General features: G+C 39.2%; 1 protein-coding gene across 1 annotated transcript; it reads right to left on the bottom strand.

Annotated features, from left to right (window-relative positions):
• Positions 1 to 554: 554 nt before the first annotated feature.
• On the bottom strand, positions 555 to 25,158 carry LOC104491873 (protein inturned-like; the record flags this gene model as incomplete). Its single annotated transcript, XM_010134351.1, has 7 exons — positions 24,564 to 25,158; positions 15,673 to 15,758; positions 9,870 to 10,073; positions 5,123 to 5,241; positions 2,507 to 2,596; positions 1,857 to 1,934; positions 555 to 780 (listed from the first exon to the last, which is right to left on the bottom strand). Coding segments are annotated over exons 1-7 (1,281 nt in total), but the record flags the coding sequence as incomplete, so codon positions are not given.
• Positions 25,159 to 25,466: the final 308 nt, after the last annotated feature.

Here is a 25,466-nt window from a genome sequence, read left to right as displayed (position 1 = left end):
AATGCTATTGAATGCTATTCACTATGACCTGGCTTTTGTCTTATACTGCTTAAAGCACAGTTCAGTTTCTAACCAGGAGGTAACCAGCCACAGTGAAATGGTGCAGAAAAGCTGTACCTGTCTGGTGTCAAACAAATGATGTATGGGTATTTACATTGATTCTACAACAGCCGTTTATAACTCCCCTAAATTACAAGTTACACATGAGCTTCTGGAGTAATATTTTCTATCTGGAAAAATACTTAAATGGTCAAAATCAAACATAAAGCTACATACCAGGGGCTGCTTTCCCTATTGCAACTGCTAATTGTTAGAGATATTTGTGATATTTGTTAGAGATATATTTTCAAGTTTAATACCTCTGTCATCATGTTCTCTTTGTAGATAACTCTAAAATCACCAAACTACATTTGTAATAGCAATCTGTTTTCTGTGGGAATGATGGTGAAGTTCCAATCTTCCTGCAGGCAAATGGGTAGTCTGGGATGGCCAAAGCCCTTAAAGTACTCAACAACAGCAGAAGATACCTGCATCCATTTTCTGGCCTCTCATACACAAGATTTTCTAGAGAGATCCAAAAATGACATTACCTTGACTTCCTGTGGCAACGTCAGCCAGCGCAAGCCTGGGAGACTGTCTAAGAATAACGCACTGCAGGTATCGTAGTGCTGGGCACTGGGGCTGGCATTGGACTTGAGTCTTGCAGGCTGAAGCGCGCGCTGGAAGAACAGGTTGAAAAAATGATCCAGGCGAGAAACATTTTCCACCTGGCAAAAAGCACTGAAGAAACATGAACTCCAAGTTAGAATAACATCAGGAAACTTGTAGCTTGTTTACATAACCCTCTGTGCTACAGAGGTCTCTTTACAGCATGATACTACATTTGGATTTTCTTTTTTCAATATTCATTTTGAACATGAAAAACCCCCACTAGGCTAATACCCAGGCAGCACCTACAAAGAAAAAATTAAAGCAATATAGTATTATAGTAGATGTCTTAGAGCAACTTAAGATGAGACAATGATCAGCTACATCCTTTTGGAAATTAAGATTATTCTTTTTCTTCATTTTAGTAATTAATTTAACTATTTTTGGTGTGTTACAGATCATCTTATTTTCCTCAGGAGATACAAAAAAACGTTCTACTATTCCAAATGGTCTCCCATACTTCTATCAGGATCGAGTACTTTACCCCTCACATTCAAGCTAACGTGGTGTTTTTCCTATTTTAATAGTTGCTCCTTGTCATGAAGTGACATAAAAAACATAGTAAGGAAAAGATAAGGCCTGACATTATGCAAGATTTTTCTTTCTAGAAACTTCTATGCTGTTCAACACAGAAAAGCGAATTCAGGTATGAGGCTTTTCTCTATGGTGTACGTCCTTTAACCCTGAACTGAATGCAAGCACACAAATACCCCACCTTAGCCATTTTATTTAGCTTATAGTCAGACTGAAAATTGTCTGGGTGATCTCAAGTGCAGAGAAAGGCAGTCACTCTGCCAAATAAAGCTGAGAAGTCTGGAGTGTTTACTTTATTAAAAATATAACCCTGATTCATAGGTACGTTTTACAGACAGTGCTTTAACCCAAGGGATGACATCTGCGGAGAGCTGTTGACATCCACAGCGACTCAGCCTAATCAAGGATAAAACCTTCTGAAGTAACAAAGAGTCTTAGTAGTGTTAAGACTGAAACAAAAAGGCAAGGACAGAATTCTGGTTTTGGTGCAAGTGTAATGGAACAGGCAAAGAAACTCCATGTAAACATTCAAATGAATGCTACTAGCTGTCTTTTTCAGTCAGCATCAGTGGAAAATGAACAACTAAAAAGGAAATACTTTTGGAAGAACTCACCTGTCTAAGGAGCTGTACATAAATTTCAAGGTCCTGACAACATCTTCAATCATGTTCCTCAGCTGAGAAAGCGGCACACTAAAAAAATAAAAATTCAAACAGCTTTGTACAGCTACGTTTATAACATCTTTACTGTGAATAAGCACGGGCATCTTCTGAGGAGCTCTGCTCTTAACGAGTGATACAACGCAAACAAAAAAGTTCTGCCTCAGACTGTGTGAGAAATTCCTTTTGAGCGGCTTGTCCATGATGACACAGACACTGTAAAGCTGGGGGGGGGAAAAACCCCAAAGTAGTCCTCCTAGAACACATAGATGTGTAATATTCCCGCCTCACTGCTTTTACTCAGTAATCTCTGATCAGGACTCGACTTTACCAAACACTGAAAACTACTGTTTTCTAGCCTACTCCTATTTCTGAGATCTGAGACCCTTTAGAGGAAGCAAAAAAGAAACCGTAACAACAGATATATAAAAGAAGCGAACAAGTCTATCACAAAAGTGGAATCACAGGTGTAGAAACTAGTTACAGTAAAAAGAGAATGCTGTAAACCTTCCCTTTCTTGGTTTTTTTGAGAAATGAGTACAATCTGAGGACACATAATAGGAATCAGAATAAAATGAAAACAGAGCACTTTATTTGAAACTCACTTTTCTTCAGGAAGGCCAATTACAAGCAACTTGTCAGATTCTTTCCAGTAAACAACTTGAACCAGTTTTCCGCATAAAACAAGGGAGGAACTAGAAAAATTAAACCAGAAGTTCTTCTGTTAACACCGTGAAGTTATACAAGATGACCACTACAAGCCTAAGCCAGAATGATTTCTCTGTGTTTTATATGCAAAGTCTTACGCTCCTGTATAATCAGAGGCATGCAGCTGGGCTAGGTGATTACATTCATTATCACAGAACTCAAAGTCTCTCTCATTTCTACTCCTAACAGATCACACCAGGAGTAATTTTTTCAAGTGTACAAATAGAGAGGATGAGCAGCTGCTACTGACGCGCCACAGTCATCTTCTGAATGACTCAGGATGCTCTTTAAAAGTCTTCCTGCCTAGCTTCTAACACAGTCAACTCAGCAAATTAATGCCATTTCAGAGCACAGTGAGGTAACCAGAGGTACTAATCAAGGTTCTGAGCATAGCAGTCACTCATAAGATCATTTCTAAAGACTCTGCATATGTTTTGAAAAGGAGCCCAAAAGGTATTTGAACGTATTACCTGAGTGATAAACTCAGCCTGAGTTCTCATGCTATCTCCTTGTACAGATGAGCAGCTGCTACTGACGCGCCACAGTCATCTTCTGAATGACTCAGGATGCTCTTTAAAAGTCTTCCTGCCTAGCTTCTAACACAGTCAACTCAGCAAATTAATGCCATTTCAGAGCACAGTGAGGTAACCAGAGGTACTAATCAAGGTTCTGAGCATAGCAGTCACTCATAAGATCATTTCTAAAGACTCTGCATATGTTTTGAAAAGGAGCCCAAAAGGTATTTGAACGTATTACCTGAGTGATAAACTCAGCCTGAGTTCTCATGCTATCTCCTTGTACAGAAAATTGTTCTGTGAAGCTCGGCCACGCCAGTGGGTTAGAACGTGAAATGGGATTAGAGCTAGTGCTCTAACCAGCAGTAAACCACACATTATGCACCAGATCATCCAAGTCAATTTACTGGTTGCTGCTAAAACCAAGGTCTGTAAATCTCGTGAACGTTAAATTTATAGCAGAACTCCACCTATCGTACTATCACGTTAGAAATTTTAAAATAGCAAGATAACACTGCTGCAATGTGAGAAAAGAGTAACTTCAGTTCAAGCTTGAAAGATTGAAGAATTTAATTTTTAGGGTATGGCTCCATTACTGACTTGCTTCACTGATTCACTCATACTGTAAAAAGTGATGATACTGAATAAACTAGTGTCATTTCATTAGTTAACAAATACCTTAGTATTTCCATAGGTCACCTGAAAATTTTTATCCTTTGTGTAACGAAAAGCGCTTTCCAAACAAACCAAGTTTGTTTTATAATGCAATTAACTATATATATGTAAAAAATCCCCATCCCAAAAGATACACAATACATGTGCAGATACAATAATAATATTAATTTACTCTTACGACAGAAAAAGCTTCATAGGAGAACTGGGGATTATCTATTATATTTTTTGAAGAGATGAGACAGTCCACAGTGAGCAGCACAAGTGCTTTTATATTTTTAGAACTCAAAAACACTAAAGTAAGAACGTTAACAGGGAAAGGTGAATCTACATTATCATGGATTTCTGTAGTTTTCTGATGTTATCATATATCAATATTAATTTTCTGCTAAGCAAAAATATTTAAAAAAAAACCCTTCAAGAACTCCTTTTAAGGAAAAAAATAATTAGAAAACCCAACTTAAATACATTAAACAGGCTTTTTGCCTTTTGAGGAATTCCTCAGTATTGCAAATGCTGTTCACTCCTGCACTACTGCTTGCACTCGGTATTCCTGGGCCTAAAATCCCACTTGCATTTGGCTTTTTTAAACCCATCCAGGTCTTGTGTCTTGACACACAAGGCACTGATGTGCAGAAGAGAATCCTGACTGAGCCCACCAAGAGATGTAAACACGTACAGTGATTCTCAGTGGGAAGAAGTATGAAAGTAAAGTGTGAAGGTAGAGTGATACCTGCTATCTCACTTCTCATTATGCCATCAGAAAATCATCTACCTTTAAATATTCAATAATCTCTCCACGTATCTCAGCCACCCCTACTCAGGACTCATTTTTTTAGACTTCTTGCTAGAGTCCTGGTCTGGATGGACACAAAGATCTTTCAGGTGTTGCAAGTTCAATGCAAAATAAAATGAATTTAAAAGTAGCAGGGACTCATGAATTTAACTGATTTACAGTGTTTATCTTTTTTTTTTTTTTAAATTGAATCAAAGCTATTGTAGAATTTCCAGTCTGCCACAGCACAGTGCCACAGAATCCCAGTTTGCTTAAGGATATTTTAAGAGCTCTAAGAAGAGGTCTAAAACCAGTTTCACTGCACTGAAGATCCAATCACTGTCACCCACAACAAGCAATTCCCCCAAATCAACGTACATCCAGGCTGAGCAGTCCAACTTCAGGGGTGCTACTCTAGTTAAAAAATTACTGCCCAACAGGTAAAGTTACTCGCTTCGTCTAGAACTCGATGCATGACCCACGTGTGTTTTTCTGGACATGTATGTATAAAACAATGACAGCAGTGATACATTGCATTCAAATACTTTTACCTGATAATCTGGGTACCAGTAACACTTTCCAGTATGTCAGATAGTGTGAGAAATATTCCTCTCACACTTTTCAGTTTTTGGGATGCTTCTGATATGGGGTACTGATAAAGAATTTCTTGCTGTGAAGAAAGTTAGCTGTTAAACAAAGCAAAACCAAAACCACAATCACCGAACACCCACCCCACCCCCAAACAACAAAAAACCCCCACAGAAAACAAAATAACAATCTTTTTTTTCCTGACATCAATTTTTTTTTTTTTTTAAGTGAAAGCTTTTATCATATACTTCCCCATGGTATCATGCAAGCAGTGGTCTGCATGGGCAAACTGGGAAGTTTTACAATGCATTTCTGTTTTACAGAAAACTAGGACTTAGAATCATTTTTATATGGAGAAACATAATATGACAAACAGTATGGCCACTGCACTTCACAGCTTAAAGTACACTGTTAACCAATCTGATTCCAAGAGAGCGCCAATATTGGCACGGTTCTTTCAATATTTCAATTGTGATTTAAATCATCATCAAATACACAGCTCTCTAAAGCCAACAACAACAACGTGAGAACGCCAGTTGCTCTAAATGACCCCACCTGTAGAGCACTGAGGATAAATACTCAAGGGAATGGAACTGAGATAAATACTCGAATAGCAAATACACCACTAACAAATTTATCACGAAACTTCTCACCGTCCGTGTCAGCAGACTCTTAAAGTCATCTTGAAACTGAAGATCCGTAGAGATATTTCTGACAATTACTTTTCTTTTTGTAACCAGTTCTTTAAAAGAAGTTTCTTATGTACGCGTTTTCAAAAATGTCATATTCGTTATTTCAGCAACCATAAAAATATAGTAATAAGCGAGCATGCAATCCCCCCACGTTTACTGCATTTTGCCAAATCACAACGGCAGAAATAACGCATGTAATGTTAAGCAAATCTAATGCAAAGAGTATAGTAAATTATCTTTCTGCGCAAACGAAAGAAACAGAGACATGATTAACTTTCCTGTTTATGTCACTAAGCACATCCAGCCAGTGCCAATACCCGCTAGAAAATTCTCTTCATCAAGATGTAAGGTTTCATTACAGAAGGACCTGGCAAACTCTTCATTCTTACCCAATTTAATTAGCTCTGTTCTCAAATACTCATTAGAGAAAAGGATTTTTTTTTCTTACATCAACCTCTCAGCTGGAAAAACCCCTGCCATTACAAAGGACTAGAAAGAGCCTTTCTTTCTCCTCACTACGAACGGGAGCCTTTACAGAAAATTCATTTGGAATTATCTGTACGCTTTCCCAGGGAAAGAAAAGACAACTGTAACAAAGGGTCATGGCTGTATCACATATATATATATTAATGAGTTAGCAGGGTTCAGCACATACCACCATACAAGATCAGCTGTCTTCAAAGCGAGGCCAGAGTTCAGAGGCCAGTGACAATGGAATTAATAAATGAGAAGTACCTCATTTCTTAAAAAGTGTAAACCCTCCTCAACCCGAACCACCCAAACCTGGACAGACTAGCCAAACTAACGGCCTACCAAACAGCCTCCCTTTTTTATTTTTATTTTACTAGCTTCTCAAACTGAGCCTAAACAACACTTCAAAAAGATAGTTAGTGCAGTCTTGGCAACATAAGAAACAGCTAGAAGAAATGGGTCCGAGCAGCTAAAATCCTATAATCTTCACATGCAGTGCACTGACAATAGAGGCTTTAAGCTGCATTTGTGTAAGATTAAAAAAGAAACAGTGCATGAAAAACAACTCCGAATTCTTCAAGACCAATTCAGAAATTATAAAACCAGAGAGAAACACTGCAGGAAGTACAAGGCCGCGTCGGTGTGAACCAAGCTATCTTAACAGCCTCTCAGTAGTAACTGCTCTGCACGTATGCTAAACAACGGCTTCCCGTAACGCATTCCACGTAGGAGGAATATGAACATCACTCCTTTTAAGACGCGGTATCGTCAAAATCAGTTCAAACACATGAAGATGTCATAGTTAAATGCTGGAACAAAAAAAATCTACATGTAATCATAATACCCACCTTGAACTAAGACATAAAAAAGACAAGGTCAGCCTTACTCACTGAAACCATGATCAGATGGGACTCCCCGTGCACACATCCTGAATCATTTCTAATACTACCTTCCTTTGTAACTGAGTAGATAGAGCTTACGAGCTGTAGAGATCATTAGTTCTGGTTTTGAGTGCCAAAAGCTCACAAGTGGAAGAATTAGTTACTAGTTCTAGCTGCCGTTGTTTAGGTGGATGGGATCTGCATACCATCCCTTCTTTGCACAGGGGTCAAGAAGCTCAGTAAAGGATCACTGTATTTTTATTGTGCAATATGGCATAGGTGTATTGTCACTGCTAATTTGAAGTACTGCTGTAAACCAAATCTGGAACAGTACATCTACAGGATAAATGTCAGTGTTCACCAAATGAAATTAAAGACAAATGCTTGAAGAAGGTGTAATTCTTTTGTTAGGAGATGTTACAAAGAGCTTGACTACACCAGCAAACCTCTCAACATTAGAGACTATCTGGGACCACGTAACTGCCAAGACTCTCAGGAAACAATTATTCCACGGTATGAAGGGAGAACAAGAGCATTACAATCCCTCTTTTTACCTCTGCTCAACATGCAGGGTTAATCCTGTTTCTTGGGAGAGTGTAAAGAAATAATGGGGCAAGAAAGCAGTAGTCCATTTACTGTGAAGTGCAGGAGTTGCAACAAGGCATTTGCATAACTATTCAGCTACCAACAGAGGAGCCAGAGGCCCCAAAATGAATTTTTGTTTCAGCATTTCATAAAGTTTATGTAAGTGACCAAGAAAACACTGGTCTTTAAGTCTACAGCAATTGTCCACAGCAGTTCTATCCACGTAACATAGCAGTCTTGGACCACAAGCTGAGAATTGAAGGAAAAAAGCACTGTCTGCAACATGTAAGCGAACTTTAATACAGCATCTTATTTATTTCACAGTTAAATGAGCTCTTTTCATTTTTATTATAGGAAAATGCCAAAGCAAAAAAATATTGCAGTATTGCATGTTTTAATGTCTCCAGGTGGGAAAAAGAGCAAAGGCCTAGTTGCAAGTCTATATATTAAAAAAAAAATAAAATAAAGAGAAACACTTGTATAAACGAACTTCTGCTGAAGGTACCTCCCATGAAAAAATGTAGTCTCTTAAAGAGGATTGGGAAGAACTGCAAACCAAAGCTTACAGTGTTAGTGTGCTTCACGGTGTATTACAGCAAGATTCATTATCTTAAAAACATAGCGTTAAAAAAAAGAGCATGACTTATATTGCAAAGTCAAGTACTCCAGAATGACAAAGTACTGGATTATGGTTGCCTGAGAAGCCTTAATTACACGCACTCCTCTGTTCATCTCGTCCTCTGCACAAGACAGGCATCTTTCAGGAAAAAATTTAATACTTAAGGACAAGATCACGCTGCATATGTGCAAAACGGTGGAATTAAGGTTGCACAAGTAGCTATAAATCTGTCATTTCCTAACTTTCAAGCACATGACTCTGCAATCTTCACGACATTTTTTACATGATATTATGACATGATGTAATTTTCTAGGGTTCTCCTCCCCAGCCCTGGCTCTAGAAAATAAAACTGACCTCCATTACGTGTAGTTGTAACACTTTCTCTATCCATAACCAACAGAGCAATGCAAGCTTCTATCAGTTGAAAAACAGCATCGAAAAAGTAAAGACATCTCCGAGAAGGGACGGAGCACTGGCATGACTGTGTGTGAAACCTAAAGATTCATTCCAGGGAAGAGAAAACAAAATGCCTTTCTTCTGCTGCTCACTTCCTCACTGTCCTGCCATCCCAGTCCCTGGAGACTGACAAAACCGGTGCTTCACTGGATGTCTCCACATCAGAGATAACATAGACCACTGGGGCACTACGCTAAAGCTAACAAGAATTTACAGGAGGGGAGAAGACTCTTTTTTCAAATGTCTGTTCCTAAAAAGTCCACTTGTCCATCTGTCATTTCCAGATGAGGCAAGAGGTCAAACTCAGCCCTCCACACTGTTCTGTGTCTTCCCTGAATTCCAAGCGGAGCATTTGTACCTATGGCTACATTAGGAACAACATCTACACAACGTTACAATGGGTTAGAGGTACATGGGCAGAATTTTTCTGAGGAACACAAAAAGGAAAGAGGTGTGAAAAGAAGCTTTACCGAGCACAGGAAAAGTACTTCCGTAGCTCAGAAATGTTGCCTGAGCAAGAATCAACAGCTGATTGCAGACAGCAGACACAGAGACTCCAAGGAAAGGCACATTAGCACGTCGAGCTCCTCGCTCGACAGGTTATGTATGTGGGCTGCCAGCAGCTCCTGCTGGGGAACGTCTTTTTGACTGGCACATTTCATAGTTCGAGAGTTGTACTGAAAACATCCCAGTGTGCATCTGAGAGATGACAAGGAACTTCTGAATCTCCCTTGCTCTGTCTGTTAACACCTGTAGCCTGCTCACTACCTAAAGTCATTCAGCAAAGCTGAAGTGATTTCAAGTCCAAATAGGGTTTGTCAGCAGCGACGCTGCCTGTTTTTTCCCCTGGAGTTTCAGGCCTTATTTCTGTCCAAATGGACATTTTACAGACTACTCAAAATGATGAGCAAGGCTGTTTGGGTTTTTTTTTTCCCATCAAAAGGAAATCAAGTTGCTGTTGTAGTTGTTACCTTTCATCTTTAGTTTTATTTAGTTAGCTACATACCTCATCCTTAGATGTTTCAGAGTCCAGTTTCATTGTGAGGTACATAACAATATGAGGCACCTCTTGTACAGCCTGTTGAAGGTCCGTACCATCTTCTCCCCACAAGAGCCGAACCAGATTGTTCATACTTGACTGTGCCTGTTTATACCTTTGCTGAGAAGTTCCTTCAGGCTCAAATATCGATGTTTCAAATGTAAGCTTAACCTATAAGATAATTAATTATTATGAAAATGAGGCTGTACTTACAATTATGTTCTAATATCAGATGAAACGGATGCAGTTTGAGCCCTTTAAGAGAAGAAGTTTTCTTAGCTTTACTGGCGAAGATGTAAGCATTCAAAAATCCCTGCTGTTTCAAGGAAACCAATGATACATTCACCACTACACCATCACCCATTATTAAGGACAAAGCCAGCTATTACATGCTCTGTGAACCATGTGAATAAGCCTGTGGTTTGGTGTGTTTTCATACTTTATTCTTACAGTTTCAAGAATGGAAAAATATACTTACTGCTTTGGGTTTGTTTGAACACAAAATCTATTACCGTGCTTTTGAAACACACACACTATTTGACTCCTTTGGGGATGTCAGCACTTCCCTGAGCGTGCACCCTCAGGGCTCTTCCGTGAGCAGGCCTTTGCTATTCTGAGTTCACTGACAGGTACCTTTGTGCAGGAAAATCTGTTCACAATTCACAGTCTGTTAACCTGTAACACTCAGTAGCGCTTCTTTCAATCTGCCAGCATTTTCTCTATGTTAACTTTTTTTTTAAACTGTAAAGTCAGCAAATAGTTGTGTTGCCCTATTTAACAATTGTACACAACTAGCAAGAAGCATAAAAATTGTTTACGTCATTTGCTGCGCTGTCTTCAGAAGAGAAAAACCTCACAAACAAAGCATCCTGTCTTAAAAAGAGCTCACGTGATCAAGCTTATTTTGCAAAAAAATTACATGATGTTTACTGTTCTTTATTTCCCAAATAAAGTAAAACTCAGGAATTTTAGACTAAAAGCCTATTTCCTGGCTCATGAGCAACACAAAATCCAAACTTGGTGTGTGGAAATAAATTTCACAATTTGCTGTACAGACCTCCTTTTCATGAGCACTGCCTTAAAAGATTAAGTTTATTGGTTGTGCCAGCAGTGATGAAATCAAAGAGTAATTCTCTTTTTTGTGAATGAACAAAGGCAGCTATGAGAGAAATACCTAGCTCTTGACTGAGCGTTAAATTGTAATTTCTGAGGAGAATAAATTGATTTATTTTCTGGGATACCTTAGTTTTCATCATTGTGCAAAGAGATTAAAAATGTTTCTATCTGAACTAAGTCAGCACGCTCTCAGTGCCCTCTTTCATATGTTTTTACTCAAGATTGTTTGTCTGCCTTAAAGTATCCTTAACATGCCTGTTGACTGGGAAGTTCTAAACATAATCCATCACACTAAATCTTGCTTCTCTTTAAAGTCAGAGGCAGTTTAGCCTAATGATTGATGCAACAAAAAAGGTTTATATTTTCCCAGTTGCATTAGATTTGAAAAGCCCAAGCACAGGTAATTTATACATTTAAGCATAGATAATCTACATTCTCTGAATTGTCTGTGTGTATACACATACCTAAAGAGAGGAGTGCCAGCAAGAAATAATTTAATGCTGCTTTAAAACACCCACTGCCTGTCAAACTAGGGCAGAGAGAAGTGCCATCGTCAGCTCTTCCAGTTACAACGTTATGTCACTGGCTGCTGCCTTCCCATTTTGCTCCACTCCCTTCCAACATTTCTCAGCAATCTCTTCCTCTCCTATTTTGGCTGCGCTCAGCTTTTTTTCTTTCCCATTCTCCGGGACAGCATTGCACTCCATCCTGCTCTCCTGCATTGTGCTACCACTGTCTTGTCTGAAGTAACTCATCCCTCTCTCTCTCCTCACCAATTCAGTTTCGATTCGTTACGCTGAGTATTAACGGGACTCAAGGAGCAAAAACATCCAGCTCAGAAGCAGTGGCTTTTTAAGACCCAGTAACTGTGATCATTCACAGTTTCATAGACGTGTTTTCTTCTCCAGCATTCTGTGACCCAGTTCTCTTCCTTCCTCACGCCATCTGCATGTATTTCGGCGGATTCTCCTCATGCCCCGTTTAACTTCTTGCAGATTTCCTCAAGGCTCAATAGTTATTGCTCTTAACTTCTACTACATCTTGTCTGGGGACACTGTTGAAGACACTTCGGCTACAGTCCCTACACTAATGACACACAGTCATTTTGGTCTCTGAATTTAAAAGCCCCCAAACTTAGTCTTGTCTTAGAGACACAACCATATGGCCCTCCAAGCAAGAGCTCAAAACAAACGGGGCCAAACAGAACTTTAACTCTCCCTCCTCCTGCAGGCATCCATGCTGCCTCCTACATCGCTGTGGGCAACACCACACTGCTCAGGTGGAAAGTCACTGTATTTTGAGAACAGTCTCTCTCCTTGGTTTGCCTACAAGTTCCTTTGCAAATCTTTTTTTATTCTAACAGCCTGAAGCATGGTATTTTCTGTTCCTCTCTACTTTTGACCAAGTTGTAATCTATTTCCTGCCACTAAAAAAAAATTACTGTGAAAAAGACCATCTAGGCTGGAAAATGCTGTAATGGAACATGACCAAGAGACTACATTTCTACATACCCTAAAAACCTATTATTCTGTGAAGGAGAAGTTAGTCTTCAGGCAGTGTGCAGGATCTGATTAAATATGGAACTACTGAACTACCCTTTTTGCAAATAATGACTATGAAATCTTTCAAAACTTTGATTACATTTCTCTTTAAGAAAATCAGTTCAACACAGCAGAAAACAGGAAAAAAAATAAAATGAAGAATGGGAAAAGCAGAGAAAAGATTAGTATTCCACTCTATAAATATATAGCATGCACAGATTCTTAATACTTAGAACAGTTCTCAAAAAGAATTTGATCAAACTGCGAGAAGGCACTGATGAAAGTGATAGTAACAGCAAACTACCAGGTACCCAGATGGGGATTTTTCCGCTGGAAAAGTATGATGGGAAGGTCACTCTGTATTTGAATTGTATCTTAAGACTCTTTACTTAAACATTTGTCCATAATAAAAGAGAGAAAATGTAGCTGTTACACCATTCATCTGACACAAAAAGGCATCTTTCTGCTTATCTCTAAGAAAGCTCTACGTCTTAGAATGTGTGTTTTGTTATAGACAGAGCTGGTGGCATTGCCTGCCATTTCCTGTTGTAAGTCTCTGTTTTCCATGTGCTTGTGGTTTGCACAACTGTAAGTCAAGATATCGGGCTGAAATATCTGATTCTGAATATCTGCCTCAGGCTGAGTATTATAAGGAAAAGGACATTCTTCAAGCGTATCTTCCCCACCCTGCTCTGCCTTCTTTGTCTTGTGGTGCTAGGAAGCAACAGCAATTTTGATTACAGAGCTGTAAAATTGTATAGACTGCAGAATATAACTTTATCATACTATCTCCAGTGTTGATTGATGGGAGTGCTTTGGTCTATCACATTCAATGACTGCTGCAGAGCTTCTAAATGAGACATCCAATGCTTTCATCAGGATGGAAGCTTTATCTTACTAGGCGACATACAAGCACCCAAACAGAAACAATTCTGCATTTAAAAAAAATAAAGAGACTGACGTAGCATTTGGACTTCTACTGGTCAACAAATACACTACGCTAAACCTTACATGCCGCGAAGATAGTTTAGTTTGCCTAAAGTGAACTGGGAAAACAGCATTCTGGAAGTATAATAATGAGAGATGTTATGTCACATGCTGCAACTGAGAGTATCTAGGGAATTAAGTTTTTTAAATGACTTCCAGTAATTTTTAACACTGAACCCAGAACAGCAGTGACTTTGCTTATGTAAATATCTGATAACTATTGTAAAATGGCTTTAAACTGCATCTTTTTTTATATTTTGCAACATGTAATGAATGAGAATACATGAACAATTTTGCTTGTGTAACAGCTGTCTTTATCACTAAATCTCAGAAACAACAGCTCTCTCTTTCTTCAGCAGCGTGAACACAGTGTTCTACACCACAAAAACCCCCCAGAACTCTGTATTTAAATTCTCCACTGGTCTATTTCAGCAATCATTCTTCTGGCCTGACTCAAACGGCACAGTAAAAGAAGGAGTAATTGCACTTTAATAAAAGGTTTTGGAAAGCCAACATGACAAACAGTTACACATTTCAAGTAATCGCTGTCTACTTGAGAGATTTACTGACAGTGCAAACATCAATGTTGCGTTAGGAGTAACTACTATATAAAGGGTTGCATTGCATTTTAGCAACAAGTAATATGTAAACTCTAATCTAGCAAGGATACAATTAAATAAACCGTATAATCTCTGCTTTTTTAATCATTCAGTATTTAATAACAGTCACAGCAACTCCATATTTGGTCAGAGACAGGCAAGACAAGGCTTTTCTAGCATGGAGCTCTGCCAATACCTGACCGCAACTCTGGTAGCTTAGGCAAGCTTCATACTGTCAAGTATCTTGGAAGGCTTCCTAAACTGACATACTAGTACTCGATCTTTCTGCAGCGGCAGATGTAGTTCTACAGGCACTTACACGACATAAGCTGTGAACACAAGCATGTTTAACAAACCCTAACGTTTCCACTTCTTTTTATCTTTGGGCAGTAAAACACGTCTATTATTATCACCTCATATATTCCATCTGAAGAAAAACTACCAAGATGGTACAGTAGTTTTGGGGGAGAGGGGGATGTTTTGCTATCAGCTTTTACTACTGACTTCTATCAATCTTCATCACTGTTCAGTTTTGAAAGATCTTAATTTTTCTATTTAAACATGAAAGCAGTATCAATTTCTCCATTTAAATGGTCTTAAATATCTTTAATATAGCACTACTTGTTATTTCAGGCTTCCATTTATTCTCTTGTGGTTTGTGAGTCTCTTTTATACTGATGAAGAGTTAATTACTTTATTTAACCATTTCCATAGCAATTATTACCATTTTAAGAACAGTAATTTACAAAAATCCACTACTATTTTGCAGCTGACATATTTAAGCTAGAAATCAGTATCTTGCCTCATACGTGCTACTGCCAGATCGCACCTCTTCAGCCCTATTACCCACCAGAAGCAAGGCATCACAGTACATACCTCGTATACACATACAGAGCGTTCGAAATAACTCCCCAAGCAACCACACCTGCCATCTTTGCCCGTAACTACAACTACCACTGGTTAAAAGTTTGTGCAGGCCTCAAGGCAATTAGTTCCCTGTATTCAACAAGAAGTAATCAGGGTTTTTTGCAAGTGGTAACTTAATACTGAAATTGCTTTCTAAGCAGGAAGAGTAATAAAACTTGATTTTTCACATACGTATGTACTAGTTCTCAGACAAACACGAATACTCAGAATTCTGCCAACATAGAATATCTTGAGTCTCATACAGGGAAAAAAAAAAATCCAGTGTTATGGTTATTCTAAATCTTGCACAATGTTGCACGTGCTCTCTGACTCTAGCAGATGACAAACCGAATACGTAACAGCTGGACTGTGCCTAATGTCCCTTAACAGTGCATTGGCCTCAGGCACTTACAGGCACTATTTTCTCAGAGCTTATGGGAATTAAACTCCAAAATTTCTACTCTAAGTTCGACTGAAGTTAACCAATGTGTTCAAAAAGCAGAGGAAGTTCTAAGAAAAAGACTGTCCAAGTTCTGTTTCCTAAGTAAAAAGGGCTAGGAAAAGGCTAGAAAGGATTAGTTTTTACAGATGACACTTGGAATAAATGTTCAACTACTGTACCTGCATCGGACCTGGAATGCAAGACAAAACCCTTTCTATGTTTTCAGAATTCACATCAACATCATTTACAGCAACTAGAGCATCTCCTGGAGATAAAACAGACAAAAGCATGAGAAAGTTAGATGGTATTACACCAAAATACAGGCCAAAAATGTTGTGTTCTAAAAATTAATATGACATTCAAACAATCATAAATGCCTTTTAGTTACATTTAAAGTAGATGGTTTCTATGTTTAGACACGAGTCTATTACCTCAATGCTCAAAAGGCCACACCTGTAGCATAAAAACAAAAATAACTGTCAAAATAAAAAAAATAACTGTGACAAAAATAACTGTCAAAGCCTCTCCCCTCCCTCCAGGCTTGTATCACTCTTGTTACTTGATCAGAAAACTCAGCAATTTCACCAATCAAGTGAAGTTGCTACACCTACACCTCCTTTGTCTCTCAAGCCGCATCACAGTTGAGTCCTTTGTCTTCTCTTCCATGCCTTGTCCACTGCTGCAGTTTCTTTTTCTGCCCTCTTCATGCTTTTATCTGCCACTTATTCCTGCCTAATGACATCTTGTGCTTTCTAAATCCGATTCTTTTCCCATTACTGGAAAAACACCTATGATCCTGAGGAAAAAGTCTTGAGCTTCAAATGGAAAAGGTTTGAAAGCTTAAAGGCACTAGATACAAAACCAAACAGAACCAGATTAGAGCTTACAAACTTAAAATCCACACTACAGTTTAAAATACAAAAATTAAACTGAGATTTCTATCTTAACTTAGGGAAAATATTCTAAGGAAGTATCCCAGTTATTTGTTGATAACCTCTGCCTCATCCTCCTCAGGAAGATATATGTTTAAGCATGGTGTGTGTAAGAAGGATGAGAAAAAAACCCACCTCTATAGTTAGAAAACATAAAGCTAAAATAACATCAAAAGATGAAACTACTTAGGCCTGGCAAAAGGAATAGAAATTCGGAAGCAAAATGCAATTTAAGTAAAATATAAAGCAAAAATTGAAAAGTAAAAAGTAAAAAATGGAATTAAAGAGGCTATTCATTCTCGAGAAGGTAGCTGAGTAATACAAACCCTGAAAATGACAAACACAACACTGGGATGCGTTTGAATTTAGGTGAGGATTAATGGGACCTGACAGGATCCCAACCAGAGTACAGGAGGGGGAATGGTATTAAAAGAGGAGTACGAGGTATTCCCAAGTGTGGAGAAAGGTGCGAGGGAAGGAGTTCTAGGACTGGCCTAGCGAAGGTATGTGGATATAATGTAAATCTCAAGACAGCTGGACAATTCACTTGTTCCTCTGTCCAGAGCTTGTTTTATTATTATTTGTATCTACACTTACATCTCATGATACTTAGGTGAGCCTTACTGCAAAAGGTGAAATAAGCCAGCGTGTCCCTCACAGCTAGAGCAGTTATGCTTGCAAGGCTCAGAGAATTACGTGAAGACCGGCATACAGAGGCTAGCAGCTGCAGTGGCAACTCCTGTCCTCTGCTGCTGTGCCAGGACGAGTGAAAAGCCAGAGGCAGCAGTACAGCAGTATTCAACCATATCTGCGAGAGAAATCCTCAACCAGGTAGCAGCAGCAGTGAAGCAGTGAGAGAGGATATGGATCCGAAGCAGATGTGCACACTGGCGCTGACTTGGCAATACAAATATGCTTGACTCGACAATAAAAATATGCTCAGAAATGAAGCACAGAACAACTGTACATACTTCAAGTTTTCTAGGGATAAGACTTGCTCAGCTCAAACTAACGCAATGATGATAATGACATGGATACTAAGGAAAAGCAGAATGTCTCTCTTAAGGTCTTTCCGTTTGCTGAGAATCTAGTAGACAGCAGAAGCTGAAAGTCTGGAAGAATTCTGACAGTTCATTATTTCTATCTTCTCCCTTGTTGTTAAATACCATCAAATACAACTGGAATTCTTCTCAGGTGCTAGGTCAACTGCTCAAAATCAGTGCGAAACACAGTTAAGACCAATGAGAGAAAGAACTTTCTTCTTAACTAACCATCAGTAAGGAAATTCAGAATCGCCCCAAAATGCAAGCAATACTCCTTTTAATACACCAGGCAACAACCGGCTGCTCACTCTTACTTTACATTAAAGGAAGTCACTCCTACTCTCTCTTACAGCAAAACCAAGAAAAGGTTATAATTCCTTGTAATTCATGAAATAGAAATTAAATTTCAAGTAATTGTCTTTCCTATTTCAAGTAATTGTAGCTTTTACCCTAACCTTGGTGCTTCTTGATGAACAGCACGTATCAAATCTTCCACACCAATAATTCAAAGACAGGGAAGCTGAAAGTTCAATAGCATTTAAAAGCAACTCAGTAAGTCCGTGCCAGAGCCCAGGATTTGAAAATTAGTAATCAGAAGCAGAGCATTCAGGCTGCTCTACTGTAGCAAGAAATTATAAACAGAATTACTACGTTCTTTGTTGAAGAATGCTGTATTAAAGATCATCATTCACAAACAGCAGAGAAAGCATAAATTGCTCTTGTACTCATCTGGAGCACTGCTTAAACAAAAGTTGTTTGGTTTCTGTTTGTTTTACTGGAGACCTTACAAATTCTTTTGAAGAGACAACAGTTGAGTCATGTAATCCACAAAGCCATTCAAGCAAGCTGCACCCATTTTGTGAAGACACATGCACCTTAGCACTTAAGGAGATATTTTTGAACCTCATCTCCCAGGGTGGAATACGCAAAGACGCTTTGAAAGGAGAAGAACCATCAGTATTTACATGTAATACACTCAAAGTGTTTTATTTATTTGACACTTAATGTGCATATGCAAAACTTTCATTGCAGCAATAAATATTTATCCCATTCAATTTGTAAAAATGTAACCATGTACCATAAATGGAACAGCTTTCCAGAAGACAGAGCCAAAGCAGTTCTGCAAGGCTGCCTTCCTTCGTTTGGCCAGAAAATGCCCTATCACTGTTACAGCACTGCACCTCCAGGTACCGCTGAGCGAATCTATACTCATCGGTACAGGCTTTCCAGAACCACGAGGGTGTGGGGGTGGTGGAGGCGTTTGCCTTTCCCCCTCACCCCTTCTTTTCTTTTTGCCAAACACAACAGCATTCAAAGAACAGAGACTATGAAGGAACAGGAGGAAAGGCATCACTGGCACAACAAGAACTACGTAAAATTATGAACACGGAATACCTGAAAGCTAGAACATGACCACGGGATCTACCCAGTGCGATAACTGTTGCCAGCGAAGGGGTTCATACATACAAGTGTTCCTTTGTTACAGCGTCACATCTACACTTTGAGAATTGTTTCCTCTCCTTTAGCAGTGTGAAAAATTTACAGAAAGTGAGACTGACTCAGATCTTCAGACATTATGTCTGTCAAAAAAAAAAAAAGGTCAAATGTATAAAGTTTAATCTAATTTCACTCACTTAATGCTTAATCAGTTCAGGTTAAATGAAATAAAAGGGTAAATAGTGTTTCGATTGTTTAAGCTGATCTAACTTGATAGTTTGTGTTAAATCAAATCTTCCCAGACCAAAACACTGCTGAATTTCAGGTGTACAGAGACATTTCACTAGCGGAGGGGAAAAGTTGTAGAGCTGCAAATACATTTTTCAATCATAATCATTCCTGTGCTCTATGAAGCACGCGAAAAACTCCCTCCAACTGACTTCTCTGAAGTACAGAGATCGAAGTGAACTTTCGCCTTTTTGCTGCAGTAGGTGTAGATACTTAGACAAGATACGGACATTTGCATGAAATACTGTTTTCAAACCCAATATAATGTAAAATTTTGCCTTTTTTCTTTAGCTTTTTCAACAATACAGTTGTATACAAATTTTTTACAGTACAATACTGTAGAGAATAGCATTTTACTGGTTTGCATTTCTACCAGCAATAAGATCACTACTGTCGTGAAAGTCACCAGCATGTATGTTAAAAGATGAAGAACGTTAGAATAAAGCGTCACTCAGTTCCATTTTTAGAGACACAGTGTGCAACTGCAATAGAGGAAATAAATTTTCTTCAGACAGCTCCTGGATATCAGATCTTGAACCAATAAATTTATCTCTAGAAAAATACATATCCTTCTTTTTAAAGAATAAGGCAAGCTGTTTTTTTTAATCCCATAATAATAAGTTTTTGAGTTCTACCACATTATGAAAAGATTCTCAGCCCACAAGGAAACTATAAGATGCCCATATATGTTCTCCCCACAATGTCAAGCAGACGTGAATTTTACTAGAGTGATGGAAAAGAAAGAGAAGAGGGGAAGTCTTTCCTACTTTCTGTCTTTCCATCTTCTCATTAGGAAAGACCTCTCCCATCCGGGTCGGTAGCTGCTGTGAACAGTGTGTACTGATCTCAAACACCTAGCTCTCACGCGGCTGATAACATTATTCCCGCTTTTTTAAAGACCAAGTTTAGAGAAGACTTTGGGGCTGTTGGCATCCCTAAAATGATTACTTAAGAACTGCCAATCGCTTTGCCACACGAGGCAGAGGAGTATTCCTGTGTGAAATATATTTAACCAAAATATTCCTTTGCTTAAATATCCATTCCCTAGAGATAGACCTGCGAGCACCCGTTCTAAAAGTAGATCATCTTTGTGTTAAACCAGGGGACACTGATTGATAAGTGAATACCACTTCCATATGGTGAAGGGAAGTGAATATTTTTTAGCTGAATTAAAACCAGAACCACGTTGTTCGCTTGGGAGATGACTGAGGACACTTTTTTCCCCATGAAATCCTGACAGTTTCCTCTGTTCTTGGTAAGGACTTGGTGGAAGTACTTATAAATGTTCACATACTCGTTTCCAAAAAAGGCAAAGCATGGAACACATTCTCCTGAAGAAAGCCAGATCAATTACTTGCTTTATATGTTAGCAGGCTGCTTTTACCCAAACCAATGCTGTAACACTTCAAGAGGAGATTAAACTAACATAAACGACATCCCAAACTGCACAGTGGGAACAGAGCAAAGCTTACGCAAGCTCTGTGTTTCTATCCTGCGTGCCCAACATCTCTACTTTGGAGAGCCTTTTCAACAAGCACACCGTATATGGTGATTCCTCACGAAAATCTCAAACTCTCGCAGTATTTTGGTCCCTTCAAAGACATTTTTCTGACAGGACTCTTAGTTCCATGGTCTGCAAATGACAAAAACAGCAATTACTTTGACTGTTGGAAGATGACTGCAAGTTGCTTCATTTTTGTAAATGGTTTACTATTTTAACCATTAGCCTATGTAACAGATAAACTTGGCTTTCCAGCAACGATGGCCTTGCTTACCAAAACTTCAGAACTCTGACAGCGAGGTCTGTGGTTTTACTGTTAAAATTGGAGAGGTTTCCATTGGGGGGGGTGGGGTGGGGGGTGGATAAAATAAGATTATAATGGCATTTCCTATCACAACTCTTATTTGCCTGGATCCAAAAGTGACTATTTAGAGGAGTTTTTTATTTTTGAAGATACACTCAAAGATGAAACTAGAAAGTTTTACGTAGCAGACCAAGCTTTGCATATTGGAAATAATGAACTCAAGCAAGGAAAATTTTTTGCCAAAAACACTATAAGACACATAAAAAACACAAGATAAAAGCAACCGTATTTCATCTTAACCAAAATGAAAGTGACAGCAAGAATTTAAAAATCAACGAGGGCTTTCTTTCTTTTGAAAATTTAAGATGGAAGCTGAACTGCTAAGTATATTTAAAAAAAGACAAATGAACTGATAAACACCACATGGATAGTGGGGCATCTTTTAACAGAGTTACAAAGCAGCGGGGGTTTTTTTAGCTTGCAAAACTGTGTATTTACTTTCATATGGTCAGCGCCTGCATTCTACTTGGTTAATAAAGTACAGCAACAAGACTTACGACTTCCATATGCAATCTGAAAAAAACCATAAAGCGCAGTGCACAAATAATAAACAGATGTTTTAAGTGTTCAAAGCTATAAAGGATACACATTTCTGAATAAATTGAAGAAGCCACCTGAAGAAAATTATTATTTAGAGGGGAAAATGCAGTTATTTCTACTAGAAAATGTTAAAGCAAATAACCACTTTGTTACTGTTTATTCAGAGTGGAAAAAAAAAAAAAGAGTTTAGTCTCTCCCTTATGATTCAACCCATGTAGTCATTTAAGTGGCTATCACACTTATCACTAACAAATTAATTTGCCAATGAAAATACAAAGTCATCAGTAACTTGGTTATTATTTAACATATTACAAACCCAAGTCTAGAGAAAAATAATCTAGAAAGCTAAGTTTTAAATGAAATGGAAGAGTTAGAACACTGTCAGGCATAACCGGCAGGAGTTTGGTAGTGGGGTGCTGCCGAAGCGACCCACATGGCAGGACACCACGGGCTGCGTCACGCCTGCTGCTCATAGCCGGTTCGGAAGCTGGTGTAAGCAGCTCACCACACACCAAACTATCACCCACCCAGGAGAGCCACGGCCTCTCCGCCCAAACGTCAGAGCATTCCCTAGCGAAAGTGGTGTAGCCCCCAGAGGAGACCCATCCCTGAAAGGCTGTGGCCTGCAACGAAGTCATGCTGCAGCACAGGAAAACAAGCAGCAAAGACGGACAGGAGGAAAACATCACACACAACTGCACCCTTTTGTGCCACCCGTTACTTCGGCAAAAGAGCTGGGATACCAGCGGGAACGTTCAGTCACAACAAGGGTACCTGAGGCTGGGAACAGGGAGAGGAGAGGTGTCTGGTTGAAGCTGAGCCCAGAGAGGCATTTTCTTAACTGTTTGGGGTCTTGTTTTGATTTGTTTCTTTACTGACTGTTTCCCCAATTCACAAAGGATTCAAAAACTTAGAACAACAACAAAGAAGCAATGTTCTACTGTGTTTTTCTTGAACCTTCTGTCCATCTTCAGATCCTGTGAGGATCCGAGGAGCTGATCTGTATCACTACAGGTGATCTATTTAGTTGCTTCTAAATCAGGCTTCTGGTGTCTGCCGTAGCTATCCCATCCTCTGATGTGCAATGCAGAAGCAATAAACCAGACAGTACTGAAACCTGAGCATCTAATTTATGCAAAGCATCCCTATTTCTAGACACCACATAAAAATTCCAGCATAGTCAGTGTTCACTATAGTTATATAATTTGGAAGTATTTTTATATGAAAATTATACATTTTATACTGCTGGCAAGAAATACAGTTCATTTTCCCAGTTAAGAGCTGAATAACTACAGTATGCTTGAACGTATTTGCTTCCAATGTGCAAAAACAAGGCAATATTTGTTGATGATAGCCTAGGACATCTTGAACTGCTAGACTCTTTAGATTAAACGTTCTTCTATTTAAAGCAAAACAAAAACCCCACTGTTTTTGTCCTCACTAGCTCTGGGAAGCAGTTAAGTGCTGCAGATGAAGTACCATCTCTATTTAGAAGGTTAGCTTTATCTCCTGGATCTGGTGTTTGCCTACCCTGTCCTGACTTCACACCTGCTCTTACAAACATGCAGCTATACACAAATTTGTGTCCCAAAATTAACTTACAGGTAATAAACACCCACTCTTACACTAATTAGATTAACTACCGTTGAACAGATCCAGCTGAAACTCCCTGTCTCCTCCCCCTGAGTCTGCACCCCCCACTTCTAATCAGTTCTTTCTGGTAAAATTTGAAAGTTATCCAATTTTCCCTCTGCAGTATTCTTTAGCATCCCTACCAAAAACACGTGCTGGAAGAATCAGCTAGTCAAAGCACGATTTGCCGTTTTACACACACAGCACTGGAATTTCCAAATCACCCATGCTGACTTTGTGGGATCTGTGTTACCATAGTGTTAAGATTTTCACGATCTTCTCACCAGTGTTACATCTTTGCTCTCTCTCTACGAGGGACCAGCTTCACGAGTAATTAAGCAACCTTCTGTCCGTGACAGACGAAGGCTAGCTGTCTCACATTTACTCTCTCTGAGGCTGGGGTCCTGGAAGTGCTAAGTCCTTTTAATGACCTCTTGATGCTGGAAGTGGGAGTATTTCTGCTCCTTCGCTACCAGCCACAGAAGTTCATTCCCCTCTGTTATTCATGCTTGGGTGCTTGTCAGACCTTTCATGACCCAAGTGTAACTAACTCCAACAGCAAAAACTAGGCAGGCAATTTTTCTTCTGGGTTAGTTTTCTGCCAGGTTATTTAGTTGCATCAGCTCGCAGAAGTGTCTGACAAGAGCCAAACCAACACAAAGGAGAGCTGCTATACTGGCTCGCTGCCTTCGCAAACTGCAGCCCCACTATGTATTTGGAGACCTTGTGATGATAACTGCTGAAGCAGCAGCTGGTTTATACTTGCTAAACAGAAGAACATCCAAACAAGGCTGTGCAGAAAGTCTGTCACATAGGAATATATCCTGCCCAGTATTTCTTCCTCATTTTGATGGTACAAAATCCATTTAAAGCATATACAGGAAAGCTTTTTATCTAAGGGGGAAGGTGTGGAAAAGACTGAAAACAAACCACGGTATTTGGCAGACTGTAGCTTTTACCCAGTCCCACTTACCTACTGAGCAAACTCCTCATTAGAGGTGGTGGTGGTGGGGTATGTGTTGCTCCAAGTTCAAGCTGCTCACTCCCTGTATGCTTAGAGGATAGTTGTCCCCTTACTATAGTAACACCTTCTAGTTTGTGCCACATGTTCTGAAAACCACTAATACAGTAAAACTGAACAGGTATCCTAACATCAGATGCAATGGCTTTTATTTAAAATAATCCCTCATGAACTGACAGAATAATTGTTGTAAGTAATTGCTTACATCTCATTTAAGTCAGCTGCCTCCGAAAAAACAAACAAACAAATAACCCCACCCCAAACAAAATCTTCTTTATAAAGGGAGAGTGCAGAAGTTACCTAATTACTTACCAACCAGGATTTGACCGGTTTTCATTGCTGAACTACCTGGCACCAAGCCATGTACTACAAGCTTCTCTTCACTGATTCCTCTGATGACTTTATCCTTCCTGCCTTGTTTTTCCGCTCTTCTGCTGCTCCACGAAGTCTGATGGACAATCCCTACTAAGGCCTCCAGCAGCCTGTGCTGCTTATCTTCTCCAGCACTGTACAGTTTTTTGGGATTTACATAAACGTATACATCTTTGTATTTTTGCTGAACAGTGACACCCATTTTCTGAGCGGACTGGTGTTTCAATATGGATGTAGGACCAGTGGGGTGCACGTTATGGCTTCCACTGCCTTTCTTACCAGAATGCTTTGTTAAAAGATTCTTCTTTCTTAATATTTTGGTCAATTTTTTGAGTTCATACTTTCTTTCCTTTCGCGATCCCTCTTGAATAACTTCAGCTTCATTTTCACGAAACCTGACATGATTCACTGACGGCATTTCTGGACAGCTGTTCTGAAGCAGAGCTTCTTCTTCACTTTCACTCAATTCTAAATAAAATAATTCCCCATTTTTCTGCACACCATCCAACCATTCAGGCTCGAGGTCACTGGAAAAGAAAGAAAGAGTGATCAGTGAGAGCTCTGATAGGGAAGACTGCTATGCAGGTGACATCGGATTACTTCAAGGAGGGAGGGGATTGGAAGAGTGCAAGGGAAAAACAGAGGAAAAAAATTATCTTGCTTCCTGATTATTGAAAGCTCAATTGCTTTAAGTTTGCATGAGGGTAAGAGCTCTTCTCAGACAAATGATGGATACGGCAAGGAGAGACAGCCCTCCCAAACGTTACAAGAGTTTCTTCAAATGCCTCACAAGAAAACAGCCATTGCAGAGGGCAATACTCCCTTGCTGAAACAAACAATAAA

This window comes from Buceros rhinoceros, unplaced genomic scaffold (genome assembly GCF_000710305.1).
Source record: "Buceros rhinoceros silvestris isolate BGI_N320 unplaced genomic scaffold, ASM71030v1 scaffold31514, whole genome shotgun sequence".
Classification (NCBI taxonomy): Eukaryota; Metazoa; Chordata; class Aves; order Bucerotiformes; family Bucerotidae; genus Buceros; species Buceros rhinoceros.
Note: the sequence above shows the minus strand (reverse complement) of the source record. Positions and strands in the feature narration are given on the sequence as shown.